The sequence below is a fragment of the Macaca thibetana genome, chromosome 7 (genome assembly GCF_024542745.1).
Source record: "Macaca thibetana thibetana isolate TM-01 chromosome 7, ASM2454274v1, whole genome shotgun sequence".
Lineage (NCBI taxonomy): Eukaryota > Metazoa > Chordata > Mammalia > Primates > Cercopithecidae > Macaca > Macaca thibetana.
Window position 1 is genome coordinate 34,753,494 of NC_065584.1, and position 27,142 is coordinate 34,780,635.

Sequence of the window (27,142 nt, forward strand, 5' to 3'; positions counted from 1 at the left end):
GATCGAGACCATCCTGGCTAACATGGTGAAACCCCGTCTCTACTAAAAATACAAAAAGAAATTAGCTGGGTGTGGTGGCACGCAACTGTAGTCCCAGCTACTTGGGAGGCTGAGGCAGGAGAATGGCTTGACCCCGGGAGGCGGAGCTTGCAGTGAGCCGAGATCACACCACTGCACTCCAGCCTGGGCAATAGAGCGAGACTCCGTCTCAAAAAAAAAAAAAAAAAAAAAAAAAAATGTGAGCAGGAAAGTCTGCTCCTCAACTCTGCCATGTTCTCCATCCACATACACCCAGAGGGATGAAGTCACCAGGTGCAAGAGTGCAGCAATGGGACTGCAAACAGGCCTGCATCACTTTCCATTCCACCTGTGGTGACCCAAGGCTGGAACTATACGTTCCATTGCCTACCTTGACAACAATATATGCTAGCATCTAGACCTGTGTCAAGATGGCCTGTATTCCAAACCATGCATCCTGGTCTTCTATTTAAAATAGAAAGCTGGGTCGGGCATGGTGGCCCACACCTCTAATCCCACACTTTGGGAGGCCAAGGTGGGCGGATTACTTGAGGCCAGGAGTTCAAGATCAGCCTGGCCAACATGGTGAAACTCCATCTCTACAAAAAAAATACAAAAATTAGCTGGGCATGGTGGCAGGCACCTGTAATCCCAGCTACTTGGGAGGCTGAGGCAGGAGGCTCACTTGAACCTGGGAGGTGGAGGCTGCAGTGAGCCGAGATCACACCACTGCACTCCAACCCGGGCGACAGAGTGAGACCCTGTCTCAAAAAAAAAACCCAAAAACCAAAAAACAGTTACTAAAATAGTATCACACTGCCTCCCAAGATTCCTTCAGGAATGACAAAACAACTGCTGAAGAAGGCTGGGCGCAGTGGCTCGCACATATAATCCCAGCACTTTGGGAGGCCGAGGCGGGCAGATCACTTGAAGTCAGGAGTTCAAGACCAACCTGGACAACATGGTGAAACCCTGTCTCTACTAAAAATAAAAAAATTAGCTGGGCATGGTGGGACGTGCCTGTAGTCCCAGCTACTCAGTATGCTGAGGCAGGAAACTGCTTGAACCTGGGAGGCAGAGGTTGCGCTGAGCCGAGATCATGCCACTGCACTCCAGCCTGGGTAACAAAGTGAGACTCCATCTCGAAAAGATAAATAAATAAATAAATAACTGCTGGAAAAATTTAGCAAACAAGAAAATGGGGATGGAAGGAGGGGCTCTTGGCTGTTCTTATTCTTGTCTTCTTTCTGTCAGGGAAAAGCTGGGGCCACACCCCCTGAAGTGCCTCTGCTAACTGTTGCAGGGGCATCTAACTGGCACCCTTTTCAACAGTGGATGGACAGGTGCTGGCAGGAGCAGAGGACAGGGGGGCGAAGGGGTGAGGAGCCCACCTTTTTCTGCTTGTCCTCTTCCTCAAGCAGCCGCAGTCTCTTGCTCTCCATCTCCTTCTGCCGGATGCTCTCTTTCGTCAGGGGGTTGCAGTTGTTATGTCCAGGGAGCAAGCGGAAGTAGCGTTTCTTTTCAGGGTCAAAGTAAAACCCAGGTAGCTCTTTACATAAAAAAATTAAATGCATCAATTTCAACCACTGTGAACTGACCACCTGAGTTGGGTGCCCAGTGGCCTCTCCCCCCACCTCATGGCTGCCTGTCTTTTCTGAGAGCGGGGATGAGCTGCCTTGTCAAGCAACATCCTGGACTGTGCTCAGTCCTGGAGGAGGCGGTTTGCCTCAGGACCACCATTCCTGATGCACCCAGCTCCCTCCCTGAGTGTTTCAATTTGCTCCTGCAACTCCTTCCGAGCCGGGAATGGGTCTCAGCCTTCCCTGTGCGCAGGGGCCAGGAGTCTCACCCAGCAAGTGGCCTTACCTGGCACAGAGGAGGCCCCAGCTGTGCCAGACGAGGTCGACGGAGACTCATCATCACCGTGGCTGGAATCCTGAGCCGACTGCGCTGCCTGGGAGTCGGACCTGTTGACACACAGCTGTGTTAACTTGGAGCCCAGGGCTTGAGTTCCAGGCATTCTGACTGGGGGTCCATTCGGGCAGTTCTGCAACCTTCACCTCTGATCTCTGACCTTTCTGATTACTTGAGAAGCACTGATCTCCTCTTGCAAATACAACAAAATAGGGCAAGGTTTTGGTTTTTCACTCTTTTTTCTTTCGTTAAAAGAGAACAGATGTCAGTGATTCCCTCTTCTTATTTTCTCACTCAAGCATTTTGTGAGGTCTTGTGGAATTTTCCAGATTAAAAGAAAAAATAGAAATCTCTGCCAATAAGAATTTTACCAGCTGGGCTCATTTGTCAGCACAACGGCAGTTACAAGGCTAGGTGAATTTCATTCTTTATTGGATTCAGTAGCATGAAGAGTTTAACTTTTACTTGACTACACAATCTTACAGACAGAAAAATTGGGCTTTGGGGGACAGAGTTGATTAGTTCAGTAACACTGGGATAGAGCCGTGGCTAAAACACTTGATGTGTAAATCCACAAGTAGCTTCTGTGGGAATTATAGGCTGAAGGATGTAGTAGAGGCGTGTGCCACGCCACCCAGATAATTTTTGTATTTTTAGTAGAGAGGGGGTTTCGCCATGTTGGCCAGACTGGTCTCAAACTCCTGACCTCAAGTGATCCACCTGCCTTGGCCTCCCAAAGTGTTGGGATTACAGGCGTCAGCCACCATGCCCGGCCCAGCCAACTTTATTTTAAAAATACATTTAATGTTGCCTTGGCCTGGCGTGGTGGTTCACGTCTATAATCCTAGCACTTTGGGGGGCTGAGGCAGAAGGATCACTTGAGCTCAGGACTTTGAGACCAGCCTGAGCAACAGAGTGAGACTTTATCTCTTAAGGAAAAAAATAAATGTAATGTAGCCTGGTGTACAGTGTTTTAAAGTCTATACTAGTATAATGTCCTAAGCCTTTGTGTTCACTCATCACTCTCACTGACTTCTAGTCCTGCAAGCTCTATTCACAGGAAGTGTCATATATAGGTACACCATTTAAAAAAAAAATCCTATATACCCTATCTTTACTGTATCTTTTCTATGTTGAGATCCACAAATACCACTGTGTCCTGCCTGCCTCTCACATTCAGTAGTCACATGCTGCACAGGTTTGCAGCCTAGGAGCAATGGGCTACACCCATATAGCTTAGGTGTGTGGCTGGCTGTACCATGTAGGTTTGTGTCAAGTATGTGCTATGATGTTTGCGTGACACGACAGCCTAATAACACATTCCTCAGAATGCATTCCCCCTCGTTAAGTGAAGCATGAGTGTATATCCTTGTCCAAGACTTAGGCTGAATAAAATTTGGTTTCCACAAAGGTATTTTCATAAAAAGTCTACAAAATGAGAAACGGTTTTCCAGCTGTATCAGATAACGTCTACCTCCAGCCTTAGGACGAATGCCCTGGCCAGAGGTCGTGGTCGCGTAGGAAAGAACAGAGAGTGGTCCACTCCCCTCATTACTCAGTGTGGTGGGCTGGCCCACCACAGCCACATGCCCTGGGAGCACGTTAGGAAGGCAGGCTCTCCTCAAGACCTCTCAGACCCACGGAATCAGAACTTGCATTGGGACGAGCCCCCTGGTGATCTCCATGCCTGTGAGCGTGTGACATGCCATGCGTACAATGCCAGCAGCACACTGGGCAAAAGTGGCTCCCCAGAGTGGCACACTTGCCTGTCTTCAGGATCACGGAGTCTGAACCAAGGGTTCTGCTGGTGGCTTCTTCTCCCATGTCTTCTTCTACTCTGCCAGCTACTTTTATTCATTTCTGTTCCTAAAAGAGAAAAACAAAAATTCCATGGATCTCCATGTGGAAAAGGTGTGGGCTTTTCTGTTTGCTTCTTGACAGCTGCTTCATGTTCAGCACCAGCAAAAGGCTGGCCCACCCTGGGTTATCATCAGATTTGCCACACCAAGCCTTACCCAGGAAGGGCTGCCTCCAGCACTCTCCCAACATCCTTCCCACTTCCTTCCTGTCACCCCTAGTTGACCACATAGCTCCCTACTCCACAGAAATAGGGATGGCTGGGCACGGTGGCTTATGCCTGTAATTCCAGCACTTTGGGAGGCTGAGGCGGGCGGATCATGAGATCAGTTCGAGATCAGCCTAACCAACATAGTGACACCCCGTCTTTACTAAAAATACAAAACTTAGCCAGGAGTAGCGTGCACCTGTAATCCCAGCTACTCAGGAGGCTGAGGCAGGAGAATAGTTTGAACCTGGGAGGCGGAGTTTACAGTGAGCCGAGATCGCGCCACTGCACTCCAGCCTGGGCGACAGAGTGAGACTCCATCTCAGAAGAGAAAAGAAAAGAAAAGAAAACAAAAGAAAAGAAAAGAGAAAACGTTGCTAGGCATGAATCCCCTAACTTCACTCCCTTCTGCTCCACAAATACCTGCCTTTACTAATTGTCTTCTTCCTTGTCTTGGACAACAGGTATCACTGCTCCTTTTCAAAAAGCAGACCCATCCCACCTGGCTATCGATCTCATTCCTCCCCAGGAACTGCAGACATCTGTTTCTACATATGTTAATGTCTCCTTCTCCTTATCTCAGCTTGAAAACATGCCCAGGTTTTTCATTTGTTAGTGTTCCATTTCTAATCCAAAAAGAATGGGCATATTCTGAAAGAATGGTCTATATCCACGAACTCAGTGTCTTCATCTCCCAATATTTCTCAACCCACTGCAGCCAAGCTTCCTCTGTCCTCGCCTTTCTGCTAAAATGCTCTTGCTTGTGATCACCTACTTGCCAAAGTGAGTGGTCTCTTTTTAGCCCTTATTCCTGCAACGTGCGGCAGGCACCAGGAGGCTACATTCTTCCTTTGGCTTCTGTAATATCTTTCTCTTGGTTTTCTTCTTGCTAAATGAATCCTTTGCTCATTTCTCCTGGGTCACACACCCTGTGTGTGCTTCCCATTGTTCTGTCCTAGATCCTCTTCTTTTCAGACTTAACACCATCTCATCTACCAATGCAGATGCAGCTCCAACCCTAATATCCCTACTGAGCATCAGATTCCTATATGCTGCTTCCTGTCTATTTCCGCAGATCCAACAGGTTCAAAAGTGAGTTCATGATTTCTCCCTAACCCCCGGATCTGCTCTTTTGCCTGTCTAAATTTCTCTTTTCTGAAAGTAATATCCCTGCTCCTGCAGCCCAAATGTGTGTGCTTGGTTTTGTTTGTTTGTTTGTTTTGAGATGGAGTCTCGCTCTGTTGCCCAGGCTGGAATGTAGTGGCGCCATCTCAGCTCACTGCAACCTCTGCCTCTCGGGTTCAAGCAATTCTCCTGCCTCAGCCTCCAAAGTAGGTGGTACTACAGGCACCCGCCACCACACCTGGCTAATTTTTGTATTTTTAGTGAAGACGGGGTTTCACCATGTTGGCCAGGCTGTTCAAGAACTCCTGGCCTCAAGTAATCTACCTGCCTCGTCCTCCCAAAGTGCTGGGATTACAGGTATGGGCCACCAAGCCTGGCCCCCAAATTTTTATCTTATTAATCGTCCTAAATAATGGCTCCTGAACACCATGTGTGGGTTTCCCTATGGATCAGTTATCTTATACCCCAGCTAAAGAATACAGTTGTGGCCGGGCGCAGTGGCTCAAGCCTGTAATCCCAGCACTTTGGGAGGCCGAGACGTGTGGATCATGAGGTCAGGAGATCAAGACCATCCTGGCTAACACGGTGAAACCCCGTCTCTACTAAAAAAATACAAAAAACTAGCCGGGCGAGGTGGCGGGCGCCTGTAGTCCCAGCTACTCGGGAGGCTGAGGCAGGAGAATGGCGTGAACCCGGGAGGCGGAGCTTGCAGTGAGCTGAGATCCGGCCACTGCACTCCAGCCTGGGCGACAGAGCCAGACTCAGTCTCAAAAAAAAAAAAAAAAAAAAAAAAAAGGATTCCGTTGTATTTATTAATAGTTAAGTTACAAGCTGAAAGGCACTGTGCACAGGAAGGGAAGCACGTGTGGCCAGTGTTAAGACTGGTAGGAAAATGGCTGCATGCGGTAGCTCATGCCTATAATTCCAGCACTTTTGGGAGGCTGAAGTGGGAGGATTGCTTGAGCCCAGAGTTTGAGACCAGCCTGGGCAACATAGTGAGACTTCATCTCAAAAAAAGAAAAAGACTGATAGGAGAAATAAGCCCTACTGACATAAAGCTTATTATTATTACCAACTCTAGAAAAAGGTCAAAATTCCTTTAGAGTGTATGTTCTGTATATGAAATGATTCTAATTTGTTTAATTATGTAACAATGTATGAATACAGCAAGGAACACACGAATTGGTGAGTCAGACTTCAGATCACCCACAGGAGGCAGGACTGTGTCCCACTCACACCATTATCCTCAACAGGCGGCTGCACAATCAGCAGGACACAGTTGATGAGAAAAGCACTGACAAGTGCCAATTTGGGCCAGGGAGAGCATGTGTTCACCCCTAACTCATATAGGCCCCAGGTACAGGCACTTCAATCCGGTAAGGGGGCCTGCCAACATCAAGTAATATAGTTGTTGAGGTTGGGCAAAAATCCTTTTAAAGGCCAGGTGTGGTGGCTCATGCTTGTAATCCCAGCACTTTGGGAGGCCGATGCGGGTGGATTATCTGAGGTCAGGAGTTCGAGATCAGCCTGGCCAACGTGGTGAAACCCCGTCTCTACTAAAAGTACAACAATTCACCGGGCGTGGTGGCGGGTGCCTGTAATCCCAGTTTCTTGGGAGGCTGAGGCAGGAGAATCGCTTGAACCTGGGAGGCGGAGGCTACAGTAAGCCACGACTGCACCATCGCACTCCAGCCTGGGCAACAGAGCGAGACTCCGTCTCAAAAAAAAAAAAAAAAAAAAAAAGAAAAAGAAAAAAAATCATTTAAAAAGTCACACTAATAAAGCCTTCCAAATACAGAAAGAGTTTAAAGGCTAGTACGAACACAGTACCTTTCTAGTACTTTTAAGAAGCCTGTTCAGGGGTGGGGAGTGTGTCTTCCCCAAACACAAACATAGTTCATTCTCTACGGCCGCTTTACAGTCCATGCTTGCACTCATCACTCTGCATGACTCTTTGTTCATACTCCCATCTTATACTGGATGTGAGGTGAATTCTATAAGGCAAACATCTAACTTTGTTCTTTTTTCTATTCCTAGCATCCATGACCTAGTTGGTGCTTAGCAAATTTCTGCTGAACTGAAGCAAAGCAAAACGAAACCTGTGGCTACTTTAAGTCCCAAGTAGCTTCTTTCTGCTCTGGGTTATTTCCATTTACTACTCCGCACACATTTACAGAGCGCCCACTCCATGTGAGGCGCTAGGGAGTGGGCAGAGATAATAAGCTGTGCTCCCTGGTCTCGAGGCACTGATTGTTTAATATGGGAGACAGATGCACAGACCAACCCCTGCAGCGCAGAATAAGGGTACAGACCCAGGTCTCTCCAGGTGTGGTGGGAGAGAAGGGAGTGACTGCTCCACGTGCCTGGGCTGGAGGTGGGGGAGGGAGGTAAGTGCCGTCTGAAGAATGAAAATGTCAGGGAAGCCTGGAGTGGTGACTCACGCCTGTAATCTCAGCACTTTGGGAGGCCGAGGTGGGCAATCACCTGAGGTCAGGAGTTTGAGACCAGCCTGACCAACATGGCGAAACCCCATCTCTACTAAAAATACAAAAATTAGGCCAGGTGCGGTGGCTCACGCCTATAATCCCAGCACTTTGGCAGGCTGAGGCAGGAGGATCACCTGAGGTCAGGAGTTCGAGACCAGCCTGACCAACATGATGAAACCCCGTCTCTACTAAAAATACAAAAATTAGCCGGGCATGGTGGTGGGTGCCTGCAATCCCCACTACTTGGGAGGCTGAAGCAGGAGAATCGCTTGAACCCGGGAGGTGGAGGTTGCTGTGAGCTGAGATAGTGCCACTGCACTCCAGCCTGGGCGACAGAGCAAGACTCTGTCACAAAAAAAAAAAAAAAAAAAAAGGCAGCGGGGGCGGCGGGCCTGTAGGCCATCTGGTATGGCCAGAGCCTGAAGTTCAAGAAATTGGGGGGATGAACCTGCAGAGGCAGACAGGGCATGGTCACGAGGACTCTGGGTGGGTGAGGAGTGACATGATTAGGGCTGCTAAGAAAGGGCACCTGAAAGGCAGCGGCATGGGGAAGAAGGTGACAGTAAGAACTGCAGCAGCAACCCAGGTGAGATGAACTCACTTACACATTACGGACATGGTATGTGGGATAGCAGAGCCTGGATTTTGATTTAGGCAGCGAATTTCATGGGAGAGGTGGAGAGAGGAGTTGAGAAAGGTTAAGTGAATAACTGGTAAAGTCATGAGCAGGGAGACTAAGAATAAAGGAAGAACACTTTGGGGAGAGGAGAGTAAGTCTGATTTTGAACAAATCAATCTCAAGATGCAGGCAATGGGAAATATGGGTCTGATAATACAGAGAGAAACTGAGCCTAAAGAGACATATTTGAAAGTAACAAGGATATGGTGACACAATCTCGGCTCACTGCTACCTCTGCCTCCTGGGCTCAAGTGATTCTTCTGTCTCAGCCTCGCGAGTAGCTGGGGCTACAGGCGTGCGCCACTATGCCTGGCTAATTTTTGTATTTTTAGTAGAGACGGGTTTTGCCATATTGGCCAGGCTAGTCTCGAACTGCTGACCTAGTGATCTGCCCACCTCAGCCTCCCAAAGTGCTGGGATTACAGGCGTGAGCCACCGTGCCCGGCCATTAGAGACAATTTTATCTAGTAATAATATAAAACCCAGTATGCATCACAGTTTGTAGATCGGTGCTTCTTAAGGACTATTTTACCCACCAGGGGACATGTGGCAACGTCTGGAGACATTTTTGTTTGTCACAACTTGGGAGAAGGAGGGGTAGGCTGCCACTAGCACCTAGTGGGTAAAAGCCAGGGATGCTGCCAACCACCCTACAATGCACAGGGCAGCTTCCATACATTCTTCAGTAAGAATTATCCAGGGCTGGGTGCAGTGGCTGATGACTGTAATCCCAGCTGCTCGGGAAGTCGAGGCAGGAGGACTGCTTGAGCCTAGGAGTTCAAGACCAGCCTGCGCAACACAGCAAGATCCTGTCTCAAACAAACATTAAAAAAAAAAAAAAAAAAAAAAAAAAAAGAGACAGAAAAAAGAAAAAATTATTCAGCTGGTTGTGATGGCTCATACCTACAGTTCCAACTACTTGGGAGGCTGAGGTGGGATGGCTTGAGTCCAGAGTTTGAGACCAGTGTGGGCACCATAGCAAGACTCCATCTCAAAAACAACAAGAGTTACCTGGCCAAAAATAGTGCTAAAGCTGAAAAACCCTGTCCTATGTAGGAAGCACTCAAAAACAATTTGCTGGTAACATGATACATCTAGTACCTTTGGAGCTGCTCTAGATGTTAAAATCAGGTGTGTTTCAGAAGGTTGGGCTTGTCTTTGTCTTTCAGAGAAACTTTTAAGTACCTCAAGGCATAAAGAATTATAATTTCTAAGAGACTACTATTCTGCCAAGACAATGTTAATCTCAAACAATAAATAAACACAATTTGGTTTTTTGGAAAATGATTGGACAATATTTATCAAGTAACTTATAAATGTACGTGCCTTCCTTCTGGGAACTGATCCTCCAAAAATAATTCCAAGATATTTACTACATTTTTCCGAATCATTTTATAAGGCCAGTATTACCATGTTACCAAAACCAGACAAAGATATAGGAAAAAAAATACAGGTCAAGGCTGGGTGCAATGGCTCATGCCTGTAAGCTCAGTACTTTGGGAGGCCGAGGCAGGCAGATCGCCTGAGGTCAGGAGTTCAAGACCAGCCCGGCCAACATAGAGTGAAACCTCGTCTCTACTAAAATACAAAAAATTAGTTAGGTATGGTGGTGCACACTTATAGTCTCAGCTACTTGGGAAGCTGAGGCAGAAGAATCGCTTGAACCCGGGAGGCAGAGGTTGCAGTGAGCCGAGATCATGCCACTGCACTCCAGCCTGGGCAATAGAGCAAGACTCTGTCTCTCAAAAAAAAAAAAAAAAGAAAAAAAAAAAAAAAAAAAAGAAAAATATAGGTCAATATGTGTTATGAACATAGAGACGCAAAAATCCTCAACAAAACGCTAGCAAGTGAAATCCGGGAGCATATAAAAAGTATTATATACCATGACCAAGTGGGATTTATCTCAGAAATATAAGGTTGGTTCAACATATGAAAATCAATCAATATAATACACCGTATTAATTGATGGGGAAAACCTCACATGATTTTCTCAGTTGATACACAGAAAAAGCACTGGACAAAATGCAACATCCTTTCATGATTAAAAAAACACTCAAACTAGAAACAGAAGGTAGTTTCCTCAACCTGATAAGGGGCAGCTACAAAACACCCACACCTAACATCATACTTACTGGCCAAAGACAAAGTTTTCCCTCTATGGTCAGGAACAAGACAAAGATGTTGGTTCTCACTACATCTATTCAACATTGTAGTGGAAGTTTTAGATAGGCAATTAGGCAAGACAAAGAAATAAAAGGTGACCAAACATGATCTTATATACAGAAAATCCTAAAGAATCCATCAAAAAGCTACCGGACCTAATAAATGAGTTCAGCAAGGTTGCAGGATACAAGATCAATATAGAAAAACCAGTTGTATTTCCGTACACTAGCAATGAACAGCCTGAATATTAAAGAAAAGTTACATTTACAATGGCATCAAAAAGAATAAAGTACTCCTCTGGTCCTGCTCAGGCTCAGTTACAAAAAAAAAAAAAAGAGAGAGAGAAAAAGTACTTAGGAATATATTTAACAAAATTAATGTATGGCATGTACACAGAAAACTATAAAACACTGTTGACAGAAATTACAGATTTAATGCAATCCATATCAAAATTCCAAATGCCTTTTTTTAAGCAAGGGATAAGCAGATCCTAAATTCATATTATGCAAGGGACCCAGAATACTCAAAATAATTTTGAAAAAGAACAAAGTTGGGAGGGCTCACACCTCCCAATTTCAAAATTCACTACAAAGCTACAGTAATCAAGACACCATGTTACTGGCATATGGATAGAAATACAGATCAGTGGAGTAGAATTGAGACCAGAAATAAACCCATATGCCTATCTATGGTCAATTGGTTTTCATCGAGGTGCCAAGACCATTCAACTAAAGAAAGAAGTGTCTTTTCAACTGCTGGGACATTTGAATATCAAAATGCAAAAGAATGTATTTGGATCCCTACTTCATACCATATGGGACAAAAACGAACCCAAATGGATCTAGATCTAAAACTATAAAACTTTTTGAAGGAAACAAAGGTATAAAATTAGGCAATGATTTCTCAAATATGACACTCAAAGTGCGCGCGCGCGCGCAAACACACACACACACACACACACACACACACATTGGGCTTCATCAAAATTGAAAACTTCCGTGCATCAAAAGACACTAGTTAGGGCCAGACACAGTGGCTCACGCCTGTAATCCCAGCACTTTGGGAGGCTGGGATGGGTGGATCACTCGAGGACAGGAGTTCGAGACCAGCCTGACCAATATGGTGAAATCGCATGTTTCAAAATACAAAATACAAAAATTAGCTCGGTTTGGTGGCGGGAGCCTGTGGTCCCAGCTATTTGGGAGGCTGAGCCAGAAGAATCGCTTGAACCCGGGAGGTGGAGGCTGCAGTGAGCCGAGATGGTGCCACTGCATTGCAGCCTGGACGACAAGAGCGAAACTCCGTCTAAAAAAAAAAAGCAGCTACACAAATAGCCAACTGGCACATGAAAGGATACCCAACATCATTAGTCCTTAGGTAGATGCAAATCAAAACCACAGTGAGACACCACTTTATTTAATTTTATTTACTTATTCCCTCCTACTCTCCTTTTGGCTGAAGTGCAGTGGCGTGATCTCCGCTCACAGCAACCTCCATCTCCCCGGCTCAAGCCGTCCTCCTGCCTCACCTCGGAGTAGACGGAATTACAGGCGAGTGCCACCACACCAGGCTAATTTAAAAAACATTTTTGGCCTTCCGCCACGGCGCCATTGGAGAGTAGCAGCCATGCCTCTGCGCTACCCTATGGCCGTGGGCCTCAACAAGGGCCACAAGGTGACCAAGAACGTGAGCAAGCCCAGGCACAGCCGCCGCCGCGGGCGTCAGAGCAAACACACCAAGTTTGTGCGGGACATGATCCGAGAGGTGTGTGGCTTCACCCCGTACAAGCTGCGCGCCATGGGGCTACTGAAGGTCTCCAAGGAGAAACGGGCCCTCAAGTTCATCAAGAAAAGGGTGGGGACGCACATCCGTGCCAAGAGAAAGCAGGAGGAGCTCAGCAAGGTACTGGCCGCCATGAGGAAAGCCGCCGCCAAGAAAGACTGGGCCCCCTCCCCTGCCCTCTCCTTGAAATAAAAAACAGCTTGACAGAAAAATAAAATATAATAAAAATAAAAAATATTTTTGTAGAGACGGGGTCTCGCTTTGTAGCCGCCCAGGCTGGTCTCGAATTTCTGACCTCCAGCGATCCTCCCGCCTCGGCGCAGTGTTGGGATGCCAGGCGTGAGCCACCACGCGCGGCAGCAATTCTGAGATTTAACACAGCGAGCCAGTATGTGCCCAGCGTATGCGTATGTAGTGTACAGAATATGTGAACCACCTTCTATAAAGGTTCATGCACGAGAAGGTCGGCTCTCTCTCACAGTCTTGCAGTTTTCCACACACAAGCGGCAAATATTTTTGCACCGGTCTCCAAAATGGTGTCTGGTTTGGGAGCCCGCAGCTTCCGGAATTACAGGCTCTTACCTGCTTGCAGGGCACCATTCCAGGCCTGGCCTCAACAGGCCCAAGGCGCAGGCCCAGAGTAGGCGAGGGGCGGCGGGTGCGCTACACCCAGTAGGGGGCAGCCCCGGGCTTCCACGCCACCCGCAGTGCTGGGCCCCCGCCCCCCAACACTGGCCAGCTCGGGAGCCAAGTGTGGGGGATGGCAGCCCGCACACTTCGGGACTGGCCTCGCCTCCCCCGGGAGGTAGGCTTGACAGCACAGGGGGTAGGTCCAGCCTTAGCACGAGGCCAAAGCTCAGAATGGGGGAGGGGCTCCATCTCCCCACGGGGCTCTTGGGTTTGGAGGCCTCGGGGCTGTTCTGATTTCTAGGCAGGGCCTCACCATCTTGTTTAGCACATGGTTAGGGGCCCTGGACTAGAGCCCAACAACCGCGGCTCAGAGACTGGGGTATCCTGGGGCTGCGGGGTTGATTCTTGGGCGGATGAGAATGTTCTGGAATTAGGCAGCGGTGATGGTTGCACAATCTTGCCAATTAAAAAAAAAAAAGCCACCGGATTGAACCCTTTTTAAAAAGTGAATTTTAGGGTATGTGAAATATCACAGCATGGTGTAGTATACATCATATATATATATATATAAAACTACACATATATATGATGTTTACTACACCATGCTGTGATAGTTAAAGTGAGAAACATCCTAATTATCCAAAAACAGGAGAATTTTGTTAAGAGTCTGTAGACTGGCTGGGCGTGATGTTCATGCCTATAATCCCAGCACTTTGGGAGGCGGGCGGATCACAAGGTCAAGAGATAGATGAGACCATCCTGGCCAACATGGTGAAAACCTGTCTCTACTAAAATACAAAAAATTAGCCAGGCTTGGTGGCGCGCGCCTGTAGTCCCAGCTACTTGGGAGGCTGAAGTAGGAGAATCGCTTGAACCCGGGAGGCGGAGGTTGCGGTGAGCCGAGACCGTGCCATTGCACTCCAGCCTGGGTAACAAGGGCGAAGCTCCGTATCAAAAAGGAAAAAAAAAAAAAAAAAAGTCTGCACACCAGCGGGCTGTAGTGTGCAAAACGCTAACTCCACTGGTTTGTAAAGCTGAATACAAAGTAGCTTCTACAGGCCAGGGCGGTGGCTCATGCCTCTAAAGTCTCAGCACTTTGAGAGGCCGAGGTGGGAGGATTGCTTGAGCCCCGGAGTTCAAGACCAGCCTGGGCAACATAGTGAGACACCACTCCCTCCCCCGGCCCCGTCTCTACAAATAATTTAAAAATTAGCTGGGTCTGGTGGTGCGTGCCTGTAGTCCCAGCATTTAAGAGTTGTTCATTGTAAAACAACATTTTGGACGGCTGACTTAAAAAACAACAAAGTTTTCTGTTAACATTTATTTAAGAAATAATTCAGGCAGCAGGCTTTGTACTAACGCCCCACCCTGAGTTGGTATTTTCAATCCTATTTTACAAATGAGGAAACAGGCTTAGAGGGCTAGGTACCATACCCAGCGTAAGCTAAATGGTGGAACAGGGATTCCACCTCTGTTGGTAGGACCCCCAGGCCTGGTTACCCACAAAACATCACCTCAACTCTAATTTCTATCGTAATTTAAAATCAGAGTTTGGGACTTTGGAACTGTTTCCTCTAGGAAGCTGTCCCCTCAGTTTCCTTTGCTTCTGGCTGCGCCGCTGGAGTCACAAGACAATGCCTGTAGAACACCGTGATGAAAGGTGTCTTGGTTTCTGAAGCCCCCGGGGAACCCACGAGGCGTGGAAGAGCTGGCTTTCTCGTTAACACACAACTCAGAGTGAAGGCAAGGGCCAAACCCAGGCCCCAGCACTTGCTAGTTCGTTCGCTACCCCTCACGGACAACCAAACTGCACCCCTTTCTGCGTCTAACAAGCACATCATAGCGCTGGTGCTGGGAAAACGTAGTGCCTGTGAAGCAGCCAGCATAGTGCCGGCCACTTCGTAAGCGTCAGCCACGCCTTACCTGTTATGCTGACCTGAACATTCACGGGGACACCGCCCCAAGGCCCGCAGCCCAGCCCCCGCCAGGTGTCTGGTGGGGCCTTCAGCAGCAGGGCTTAGAGAAGCGCTTAGAGAAACGCCCTCAGCGGCGACACTCGGGGTGCCCTCCCTGCGTGTTTACGGTTGTAGCGCTGTTCCGGCCGGAGGGCCCCACGCGTCCCCGAACGGGCTAAGCGCCCTGCCCCAGCTGCCACCTAGGCCCGGTGGCACCGGCGTTCCACGTGCTCGCTCCTCCCCGCCCCTCCCCGCCCCTTTCCCTGGCCTTCCTCGCCGCACCCGTCTCCCACTCTGAGCTCTGCAGCGGGCGCGCGGCAGCCCTCGAACCGACGCCAGTAGGCACCCCAGGCAGCACAGACTTACCAGTTCAGCAGGTCCCTTCCGGATTCCCCTCGGGCTCAGTTGTGCAGAAGTTGGGCCGAAGCGTGCAAGGACCCGGAAAGACCAAGGTGTAGCGTCAGCCAGTTAGGTGGATACGTTTTGGTGTTGTAGCAGCCGATAGGGCTATAGCGGCCGTCCTTTCCTTCTCACTGGACGCGGCTTCTGTCTGTCGACGTCAATAGGGGCGATCCTACGCAGAAGGCGGGGAGTGGGGCTTCGGCTCCTCCCAGGCTTGGCCTGTCTGGGCCGGATGCACGTGGAGGCTGGTCCGGGAGCGCTTGGGGGTGGGGCCAGGAGCACGTGGGGGTGGGGCCGGGGGCGCTGCTCCCGGAGCAGCGGAACTGTTTGGAGCCGCTTTCCTGAGAGGCCGTGTCCTCCACCCTCCGCAGGCTGATCCGGCCCTGGAGAAGTCCTCTCCCTGTAGTGGAAAGAGAGAAGGAGTCTGTGAGGCGAGGGACAGAAGTAACGTGATGTTATGACAGGCGGCGATGCCTTGGGCAGTGGCCTCAGGCGGCCGAGGCCGCTGCCCTGGGTCTGCGTTCAGGGTGTAGCGTAGCGAGCCCTGACCGTGGAACCGGGGGGCCTCCGTGCTGGCTCCAGTACTGCTCCTTGCTGTGGGACCTAGGGCGAGTCTCTTCCCTTCTCTAAGCCTTGATTTCTTCTGTTGAGAGAAGGGATCGGATCTATCATTCTCGTGTCGTCTCCAGCTTGGAGTTTGCTCACACCACCAATATTTCTAGAATGACCTATGTGTGCTGTGCCTGTCCCGGGTATCAGCTGACGGTTTTGAGATCTAATGAAAGGAAAACGGAAGCGTCTAATGTGCTTGTGGCCCGAAGAGACAGTTTGTGAGGACAGCTGGGTTCACAGAGGCCAGGCTTGTTGGGGTCCAGCAGCAGGCCTGGTGCGTCCTGTGGCTGCATAACCCAGGCCCCTGCCCGCGGCTGGACCCGTTAGAAAGCAGGCGGTGGGGTTCATCCATTGCACCCCGTGCGAAGGCATTTTAGCCCTTAAAGAGGAAGCTAGGATTTCAGGCCAAACTCCTGGCTCTCAGGAGTTTATAGATAAGTGCAGGGTGTGGAGCGGGGCTGGGTGAGGAGGGAAATGAGAGAAGTGGGCATAGTCAGAATAAAGAACCGCTTCATGAAGCTTGAGCGGCCTTGAAGAGAAGGCAAAGAAAAATTCTGCCTGAACAAACAACGTGGCTCGAGGCCGCTTCAAGTCGGCTGGATGGGAGAGGAGTCTGGAAGCAAAACTCGGCAGGGTGGGTTGGGGCTTGGTGACGCAGGAATTACCGGGGAAAGAGTAGTCAGGCTGGGCGCAGTGGCTCACGCCTGAAATCCCAGCACTTTGGGAGGTTGAGGCAGGTGGATCACTTGAGGCCAGGAGTTCCATACCAGCCTGGCCAACATGGTGAAACCCCCGTCTCTACTAAAAATACAAAAAATTAGCCGGGCTTGGTGGTGGGCGCCTGTAATCCCAGCTACTGGGGAGGCTGAGGCAGGAGAATTGCTTGAACCCAGGAGGCAGGGGTTGCAGTGAGCAGAGATAGCGCCGTTGCACTCCAGCCTGGGCGACAGAGTGAGACCCTGTGTCAAAAAAAAAAAAAAAAAAAAAGGTAGACAATGGGAGGCTCTGAGGGTTCTAGAGTTGGGAAGTGACAGGACTAGAACTGTACTTCTGAGAAATCACCGTGTTGGGGGTTGGGGAGAAAAGATTGTGGAAGGCAGCTGGGAGACCTCTAAGGAACTTATTGCAGCAACAGTCCTTGTGAAAGGCAGTGAGGGCCAAACCAGGGTGGGGATAGCCAGGATGGAATGGCAGGATGCAGATGGGCGGCAGGATTCAGAGGGAGAATAGGCCAGACTTAACTTTCGGAGCTGGATTTTCCACTGAAGAGCTGGGGGACACTGGAGGAAGGTGGCAGGAGAAGTTGGCTTGGGCTTGCTGAGTGAATGAGTGGCTGGCAGCCGGCCAGCAGGGTCTGCTGAATGTCCACGGAGGGGACAGTGAGGTGGGCATGAGATATACTTTGGGGACTTGCAACACACACAGAGAAAAGATTAAAGAATGTTTGCAAATCAGTGAACAAATGAAGCTTGCTGGGCCTTGGGCAAGTCATGAGGCATTCCGACCTCAGTTTCTTCACAGGTTAGAATGAGGATAAGACACCTACTGAGAAAGGTTGTAAGGAGTAAGCTCTGATGATGGAGTACCTCACCCAGGACTTGGTGCACAGCGCCCATTGGTTAAGCATCCTACCTTGTGAAGGTAGCTTGGTATCTAGATGATGTATATTAACTTCAAACGTAAAAGTGATTTTTTCATTTCATCTCCAGAATTTGAAGCCAAGGCAAATGTTGTAATGAAAAGGAATGAATCTATAGAAAGAGGTTGGAAAATATATTGCACATGACAAAGGCTAAAAAAAAGTGTGTTTTTTTGTTTGTCTGTTTGTTTTGAGACGGAGTCTCGCTCTGTTACCAGGCTGGAGTGCAGTGGTGTGATCTCGGCTCACTGCAACCTCCGCCTCCCAGGTTCAAGCTATTCTCCTGCCTCAGCCTCCCAAGTAGCTGAGATTACAGGTGCCTGCCACCATGCCTGGCTAATTTTTTGTATTTTTAGTAGAGATGGGCTTTTGTCATGTTGGCCAGGCTGGTGTCGAACTCCTGACCTCAGGTGATCTGCCCACCTTTGCCCCCCAAAGTTCTGGGATTACAGGTGTGAACCGCTGCACCCAGCCTTCAAATACTAGATCTTATTCATTCTTTCAAACTATGTTTTTGCACCCATTAGCCATCCCCACATCCCATCTCCCAAAATATAAAATTTAAATATTAATTTAAACAAATCAACATTTGTTTAAATCAACTGCAGGAGTTGTCCTTTTCTAAAAAGAAAAAAAACAAAACAGGCCAGGCACAGTGACTCACGCCTGTAATCCCAGCACTTCGGGAGGCCCAGGTGGGCGGATCACCAGGTCAGGAGATTGAGACCATCCTGGCTAACATGGTGAAACCACATCTCTACTAAAAATACAAAAAATTAGCCGGGCCTGGTGGCAGGCGCCTGTAATCCCAGCTGCTCGGGAGACTGAGGCAGGAGAATGGCGTGAACCCGGGAGGCAGAGCTTGCAGTGAGAGATCGTGCCACTGCACTCCAGCCTGGGCGACTGAGCAAGACTCCATCTCAAAAAAAAAAAAAAAAAAAAATATATATATATATATATATATAAATTTTAAAAAAACCTTTTTTTCTTATCGAGATAGGGTCTTGCTATATTGCCCACACTGGTCTCAAACTCCTGGGCTCAAATGGTCCACCTGCCTCAGCCTCCTGAAGTGTTGAGATTACAGGTGTGAACCACTGCACCCGGCAGGAGTTGGCCATTTTAAAAGGTGATGTGTATGTAAGGTGCCACAGGAACTAGGATGCCTGTCAAATCCCATCATGGAGATTAATCCAAAATAAAATCAATGCAAGAGAAATGTAATTAAATTAACATGTCCATTGTGAGGTAGCAGTCCATCCGGGGCCTAGAAAAAGGATCATTTTCATCAGAATTTCTCAGTGTTTTTTCAGTAGTATCCAAGTGAGTGTCTTGGTCACTGAAAATCTTAATTTTTTTTTTTTAGATGGAGTTTTGCTCTTGTTGTCCAAGCTGGAGTGCAATGGCATGATCTTGGCTCACTGCAACCTTTGCCTCCTGAGTTCAAGTGATTCTCCTGCCTCAGCCTCCCAAGTAACTGGGACTACAGGCATGTGCCACCACACCCAGCTAATTTTGTGTTTTTAGTAGAGATGGAGTTTCTCCATGTTGGTCAGGTTGGTCTTGGACTCCCAACCTCAGGTCATCTGCCCGCCTTGGCCTCCCAAAGTGTTAGACAGGCGTGAGCCACCTCATCTGGCCGGTCCCTGAAAATCTTGATCTAGAACAAATCCCTAGTTCCTTTCTGTTTTTTTTGTTTTTGTTTTTTTGTTTTTTTGGTTTTTTTTTTTGAGACAGAGTCTTGCTGTGTTGTCCAGGCTGGAGTGCAATGGCACCATCTCGGCTCACTGCAACCTCTGCCTGCTGGGTTCAAGCAATTCTCCTACCTCAGCCTCCCGAGTACCTGGGATTATAGGTGCCTGTCACCATGCCCAGCTAATTTTGTATTTTTAGTAGAGATGAGGTTTCACCATGTTAGTCAGTCTGGTCTTGAACTCCTGACCTCAGGTGATCCACCCGCCTTAGCCTCCCAAAGTGCTGGAATTACAGGACCCGGCCTCTAGTTCCTTTGCTAACCTAATGAAATACCCAACAAAATTCTCTACACCTCTTTGTATGATTACATGTTCACCAAACTGCTGATGACTGACTCCATTATCGTGATTTTGGAAAAGAGGGAGCCCTGGGTAATGGGCAAGAATATTCTAGACATCAGGAAGTTACATGTCTCAATAATTAACTGATCATATTCGTATTCTGTGTACTTGGGTAGATAAGTAATTTCCAAGGATCTGGTCCCAATAACTTAATACATAAAATGTTGGAACCCATAAACTCGCTGACAAGATTTTGCCTCTAAAATATTAGTCTTAGCTGGTTAGCAGCCTGACCAATATAACAGTTAATAATGCATAATAATCTAAGAAAACTTGAGGAGCAGAAAAGCACAAAGTGAAAAAAATACCCAAATTACCTGTGATAAATCCATCCCTCCAAAAAAACAACTGTTAATATTTGGATGTGTTTTTTCTTTTTTTTTTTTTTTTTTTTTTTTGAGACGGAGTCTCACTCTGTCGCCCAGGCTGGAGTGCAGTGGCTGGATCTCAGCTCACTGCAAGCTCCGCCTCCCGGGTTTATGCCATTCTCCTGCCTCAGCCTCCCGAGTAGCTGGGACTACAGACGCCCGCCACCTCCCCCGGCTAGTTTTTTTTTTTTTTTTTTTTTTTTTTTTTTTTTTGTTTTTTGAGACGGAGTCTCGCTCTGTCGCCCAGGCTGGAGTGCAGTGGCGCGATCTCGGCTCACTGCAAGCTCCGCCTCCTGGGTTTACGCCATTCTCCTGCCTCAGCCTCCTGAGTAGCTGGGACTACAGGCGCCCGCCACCGCGCCCGGCTAATTTTTTGTATTTTTAGTAGAGACGGGGTTTCACCGTGGTCTCGATCTCCTGACCTTGTGATCCGCCCGCCTCGGCCTCCCAAAGTGCTGGGATTACAGGCGTGAGCCACCGCGCCCGGCCAGTTTTTTGTATTTTTTAGTAGAGACGGGGTTTCACCGTGTTAGCCAGGATGGTCTCGATCTCCTGACCTCGTAATCCGCCCGTCTCGGCCTCCCAAAGTGCTGGGATTACAGGCTTGAGCCACTGCGCCCGGCCCAGGATGTGTTTTTTTCTAAGCATGTGTTTGTTGTAACTGTTTTTATCCTTCAGTTATTAATTCAACAAATATTTACTGAGCACTTGGAATATCAGGTCTGTTCTAGGTGCTGGGGATGTAAGTGCTTTTTTTTAATAAAGAAAATTGTTTTTGAAAACAATCACAAACTGATAGAAAACTTCCAACTACAGAATTTTTGTTTTTCTTTTTCTGAGGGCAACCACTGACTTGATGCGTCATCTATCTGGAATACTTTTAGTTTGTATTTCTTACAGACGTGGGCCTTCTATGTATCCAAAGCATAACCATCAAAATTGAAAAATTGACATTGATACACCACTGTCACCTAATCTTCCATTCAATTTAATTCAATTGACTTTAATCTCCATTTCATGGAAATTGGTATTTAGAAACCAAGACCTGAGTGCTAAGTATGCTTATTGCTATTAGGATATCCCTGTTCCAAGGCCCTCTCCATGGTTACGGTTGGGAACACATACCCACACACTCCCACACACACAGTTACATCTATATTTATTTGTACATCTATCAATCTACCCACCTATCTTGAAAACCATGAGTTTGCACCAATATCTCCAATTCCAATCCATCACTATAGGGCTGATTCTAATTTTCTCCCTTTCTTTATTTGTAGCTTCCTTCTCCAGCAGTGACATTCTCATTATTTTTATTTACTTGTTTGATCAATCCCCTTGTACGTAACCATCTCCTGTCTCTGCCCCCACCCCCTACCCAATACAGATGTCCTCCTTCCCTACTCAGGTTCTGCAAACCTGTGCTGGGAAACCCTGTACCCTTCACACATGAGGAAGCCTTCCTCAGTCTTCCTGGGCTCCAACATTCCATATGTGGACACAATTTTGAATAAGACAGACAAATTCTTTCCTTTCAAAGAGCTTACATTCCAATGAGGAGGGGGACAGATAAATAAAAATAAAAAGGCAGGGCATGGTGGCTCACATCTGTAATCCCAGCACTTTGGGAGGCTGAGGTGGGTGGATCACCTAAGGTCGGGAGTTTGAGACCAGCCTGACCAACATGGAGAAACCCCATCTCTACTAAAAATACAAAATTAGCCAGGTGTGGTGGCACATGCTTGTAATCCCAGCTATTTGGGAGGCTGAGGCAGGAGAATCACTTGAACCCGGGAGGTGGAGGTTGCAGTGAGCCGAGATCGCGCCATTGCACTCCAGCCTGGGCAACAAGAGTGAAACTCTGTCTCAAAAAAAAAAAAAAAAAAAAAAAAAAAAAAAAAAAAAGTAAAAATAATGGTAAGTGCAATGACAAGACGTGTCATTGCATGTGATAAGAAGTTGATGTGATAAGATGTGATAAGAAGTGACTGGGGTGCTATTTTGGGTCAGGTGACTATTCTCTTTTTGCTCCCCTGTCCGCCATCTACTCTTCCCCCTTCTTTGGGCTGCTCTGTGCATATTTACAAAACGCATTACCAAGACTCCTTTGCTGCCAGCCTTCCAGTTGAGTTCCACCAGTGAGAGACACCAGTAGTAGATAGGTGGGTGGGTAGAGAGAGAAGTGAAGATTTTGCTTGCTCCTTCCTTGCTTGGGAATGTTTTCTGGCTCCTCGTCCAGGCGCCAGAAAATTTCATTTCCTCCGCTTGCTCCTTTGAACCTCTTGGTGGTCATAGCTTCCCACTCTTACTAGCCCCTGGGTGTCCCAGTGATCTTATTTCTCTTCATCTTTTTTTTTTTTTTTTTGAGACGGAGTCTTGCTCTGTCACCCAGGCTGGAGTGCAGTGGCCGGATCTCAGCTCACTGCAAGCTCCGCCTCCCGGGTTCACGCCATTCTCCCGCCTCAGCCTCCCAAGTAGCTGGGACTACAGGCGCCCGCCACCACGCCCAGCTAGTTTTTTGTATTTTTAGTAGAGACGGGGTTTCACCATGTTAGCCAGGATAGTCTCGATCTCCTGACCTCGTGATCCACCCGCCTCGGCCTCCCAAAGTGCTGGGATTACAGGCTTGAGCCACCGCGCCCGGCCTTATTTCTCTTCATCTTGCCTAAACTGTTAATAGTTATTTTGAATCATCTCAGTCAGATTCTGTTTCAGAAAAGGGCTCTTTAAGGTAATACTTTTTTTGTGTTGTTGAAACAGTACATTGTGAATAATTTTTTTTGAGGTCAATAAATATGCTTATACAATGTGATTTTCAAAAGTGCAGTCTCATTAGTCAAGACAGATCACTATTTAGCCAGGCTTATCTTTCTGGATCTGAGTACACAATGGATTACCTTCTCATCCTGTCTTGGCCTCATGGCTAAGTATCTTAAATTGTGCATTAAAGAGAGAGCATGGGGCCAGGCAAGGCGGCTCACGCCTATAACTCCAGCACTTTGGGAGGCCGAGGTGGGCAGATCACTTGAGACCAGGAGTTTGAGACCAGCCTGGCCAACATGGTGAAATCCTATCTCTACTAAAAATATAAAAAATTAAGTGGGCATGGTGGCACACACCTGTAGTCCCAGCTACTTGGGAGGCTGAGGCAGGAAAATTGCTTGAACCCGGGAGGCGGAGGTTTCAGTGAGCTGAGATCGTACCACAGCACTCCAGCCTGGGCAACAGAGCGAGACTCCGTCTCAAAAAAAAAAAAAAAAAGAGAGAGAGAGCATGTTGTAGTGACTACCCAGGCATCTAGATTACCCAAGTAATACAGTTTGTGGCTTATGTATGGTACAGAACTGTATTTCCTTCAGCAGGATTCATCCTTAGCTGTTAATTTCCATTCCTTGCCATAGAGAGGGGGTCTCGGTCTTAGAAATCAGTGAAGCCTTTTCTTGGACATACAGAGAAGCCATTGCAGGAGGTGGCGCCAGGAATGGTGCTTTCATTTGGAGGATTCCTAAAATAATTTTTACAGCTTTTCCCCCCCTCTGTTAAACATTTGCAAATTCGGGGGTCTTCTTCCAAGGAGAGTCTAGACTAGAGAATGAGGAGGGGCTCACAGGAAGAGTGCCTTGCTAGAGCTTCCGTGAGCATCATTCATGACCTCAGCGAGATAAAAGAACATAAAAGAATGTGCATTGTTTATGGTGTCAACAGCTTTATAAACATGGAAAGCTATAGATTGAGAGAAGGGGGAAAATCCAGCAGAAAGAGAGCAGGAAAAAAAAAAAAAATCTTGAGGCAAGCAATTGTTGGAAATCTTACTGCCTCCCTGGTTTCTTCTGCATTTGAATTTCTGTTGAACACTGATAGGAGGATTGCCTTTAGGGGACAAGAGGAAGGGAGCTGGGAAGTATTCAGTTTCCGTTTAGCCCTAGGAAACTACAGGAGGACTTGAAGCCAAACTGAATTAATTAAGAAACGGTATGGGTATGTGCGTGTGCCTTGGGAGACTTTTTGAAAATCGGATGAGAATGTTGTTCTTAGCCCCAGGAGAGGGGCATAGGGACTTTGAGGGCATGAATCTTTCTGTTGTGTTTTCTGGGGTCACATCTGTACAAAATCAGGTAGGCCAAGAAGGCTAACGTAAGCAACCTCTTCAGCCCCAATTGTGTCCCCGCTCCATCTCTCAGGTGAGTTAACACACTTGGGGCCACATGCTTTCATAAATTAATTTATTCCTTGTTCTGTCCCAAATTCGATGACATAGTCCCCTGTTATGCATTAAAGGAGATAATTTGAAGCACTGTGACCTCATCCTTCCAGATTAGAAAAGTGTTGTACCATGGGTAAATAAGACAACCTCTTTGGAAGTGTTTTGCATATTGGAAGGAAGACACTTTATACAACTGTAATTATTGTTAACCATTACCCAAAATACAGTCTGGGGGTCCAGACTGCGTGCTGTGGAGGCACTTGGCCTGTGTTTGAATTCCTGTTCCTTTGCAGTTTAACTGTGTGACGTTGGGCATGTTACTTGACCTCTCTGGATCTGAATGCAGAATGGATTTCCTTCTTATCCTGTCCTGGGTTTCTCCAGGACAGCCTCAGTTTTCCCATCTGAAAAGTGAGGAACCCACCTCCGTGTGAGGATTAAATGTGCTGGGATTATACAAAGATGTAGAACAATGCCTGGCCCACAGTGAGCACTTGAGGACACAGTAAATTGGAACCCAGAAGGATGCATGAAAACCTTCTTCCACAGACATAGTGAGAATCCCAGCAGCTTGGCTGTAAAAGCTGGGAAAGTAAAGGAGAATGCAGAGGGGGGTTTTCCAGGCATCTGTTTCCCCATTCTCAGGCATGGGTATGATTTCTCTGCTCCCCTGAGGAAGCAACTCTTTGAGACAAGGGTAAGATTCAGCCACGGTGTATTGCTGTTGCAGAAGCTTTAACCACCTCAGCTTACAGCAGAGGTGTCAGCGAAATAAGCTTCTCTTTCTGCAAATGGCTTCTTCTCACCGCACTTCTGTGGACAGTGTTTGATGGTGGGATTGGCTCATTTTCTGGAACCAAATAAACATTTGTTCCCACTAGCCCCATAGTGCTAGCATCACTATTAATGAGCGGCAGTGTTGTCCATTGCAGCAGGAGTCATTAGGGAAGCCCTGGTAGAGCTTTGTTTATTACCAGGGGAGGTGTCAGAGGCAGAGAAAGCGCAGCTGGGACTTCCAGGCCCCAGCAGATCACGCAGCACAGGCAGCCAGAGCAATCATTCTTAGACTTGTGAAGTCGGGACATAAATTCCAAGAGGAATAAGAATGGGTGAGATAAAGGAGTTGGGGTCCATGATTCAGAGTCATTTTTCAGATTTCTGAAATTTCGAATAAGTTAAGGTTAGATGGTGGTGCAATTTAAAGCACACTTCCTAAGGAGGTCGCAATTTGAGCAATGCCTTATTAAGGAACAAGCTAAGCTCTGAGCTGGTTTCTTTGTCAGTGATTGTACTGTCTGGTGCTCAGTAAATATGCATTGTAGGTGCTGTGGATTGGCCGGGCCATCAGGGAGATCTTCAGAATGAATAGGGTCCATCAGAGTGCAACATGCACAGAATATATATTGTGGCAAAATCCACTGGCCCCTTAACTCTGAGACTAAACCAGTCCCTGCAGACACACTGAGATTGTGTACAGCTAGTTGCTTGGCAGAGAATACTGAATTTACTTATTTATTTTAATTTTTTCTTTTTTGGGACAGAGTCTTGCTCTGTCACCCAGGCTGGAGTGCAGTGAAGTGCAATCATGGTGCATTGCAGCCTCAACCTTGCAGGCTCCCGCGATCCTCCCACCTCAGCCTTTTGAGTAGCTGAGACTCCAGGTATGTGCCACCATGCCCAGCTATTTTTTTTTTACTTTTCAGAGAGATGAGGGTCTCACTATAAGTTGCCTAGGCTGGTTTTGAACTCCTGGGCCCAAGTGATCCTTCTGCCTCAGCCTCCCAAAGCACTGGGATTACAGATGTGAGCCACTGTGTCGGGCTGAATTTATACAGATAACGAGATTGCTACAGAAAGAGGTGCTTCTCAGAACTTGCTTAACGCAGCCTGATGATCACAAAATATTTGTTGATGCTGGTTTTAGACGAGGTTGCTTTTGGCTGGATGGGTCGGTATTAGTTTGAAAGGACTGCCATAATAAAACACCACAGACTGGGTGGCTTTACGCAATAGAAATTTACTTTCTCAGAGTCTGGGAAGCTAGAAGTCCAAGATCTAGGCGTTGGCAGGTTTGGTGTCTTCTGAGGCCTCTCATCTTGGCTTGTAGATGGCCTTTCCTCTGTGTGTGAGCATCCCTGGTATTTCTCTGTGCCCACATTTCCTCTTCCTTATAAGGACACCAGTCAAATTGGATTAGTGCCCTAATGCCCTCCTTTAAACTGAATCACATCTTTATTTATTTACTTTTTGAGACAGAGTCTCTCTCTGTTGTCCAGGCTGGAGTGCAGTGGCATGATCTCGGTTCGTTGAAGCTGCCCCAATTCAAGCAATTCTCATGCCTCAGCCTCCTGAGTATCTGGGACTACAGAGGTGTGCCACCATGCCCAGCTAATTTTTATATTTTTACTAGAGACAGGGTTTTGCATGTAGGCCAGGCTGGTCTTGAACTCCTGGCCTCAAGTGATCTGCCTGCCTCGGCCTCCCAAAGTGCTCGGATTACAGGTGTGAACAACCACGCCTGGCCCGAATCACCCCTTTAAAGGCCCTATCTCCAAACACATTCATATTCTGAGATAGTGGGGATTAGGGCTTCCCTGAATTTTGGAGGGGGTCATGATTCAGCCCATAACATACATGATCCAGTGTAAATGTTTTGAGAACAATGGGAGATGGGATTCTCACTATTGGAGAAGAGAGCTATAAATGTGGAAAGATTGAAAACCAGATTGGGATTGAAGTACTACAGTGCAATTATGGACATATATGCATACACACACACACACACACACACACACACACACAAATATGTACATGTATATATGCATATGTTCCTTGCCTCTGGCTACCAAGAGGGCTCAGGAGCAGCAACACCCTGACAGCAATAAGTACAACCAGTGTTCAAATGTTGGTTCCTAAAAATTATTTTTTACTAACAGGAACCAGGTTTGTTGTTGTTTGAGAAATGGCTGTTTCCAGGGATAGAGCAGCGAAGGTCTAAAATGAG

At 47.5% G+C, this 27,142-nt stretch overlaps 2 protein-coding genes across 4 annotated transcripts in view; one reads left to right on the forward strand and one right to left on the reverse strand.

Moving 5' to 3' along the window:
- DCAF4 (DDB1 and CUL4 associated factor 4) overlaps nucleotides 1-15,351 on the reverse strand; it is a 34,380-nt gene extending 19,029 nt beyond the window's left edge. Inside the window, exons 1-4 of one of the 3 annotated variants that reach the window (XM_050798813.1) lie at nucleotides 15,184-15,351; nucleotides 3,699-3,798; nucleotides 1,885-1,985; nucleotides 1,410-1,567 (exon numbers count right to left, since the gene is read on the reverse strand). In XM_050798813.1, coding sequence (XP_050654770.1) covers nucleotides 1,410-1,567; nucleotides 1,885-1,985; nucleotides 3,699-3,790 — 351 coding nt within the window. In that variant the 5' untranslated portion in view covers nucleotides 3,791-3,798; nucleotides 15,184-15,351. Of the gene's footprint in view, nucleotides 1-1,409; nucleotides 1,568-1,884; nucleotides 1,986-3,698; nucleotides 3,799-14,785; nucleotides 14,976-15,183 lie in introns of those variants that run through there. The other 2 variants (XM_050798812.1, XM_050798814.1) reach the window with 2 other exon arrangements.
- Nucleotides 12,077-12,908, forward strand: LOC126959130 (60S ribosomal protein L36-like). Its single transcript, XM_050798075.1, has 2 exons — nucleotides 12,077-12,394; nucleotides 12,825-12,908. Exons 1-2 carry the CDS (start codon nucleotides 12,077-12,079, stop codon nucleotides 12,906-12,908), a joined length of 402 nt encoding a protein of 133 aa, XP_050654032.1.
- Nucleotides 15,352-27,142: the final 11,791 nt, after the last annotated feature.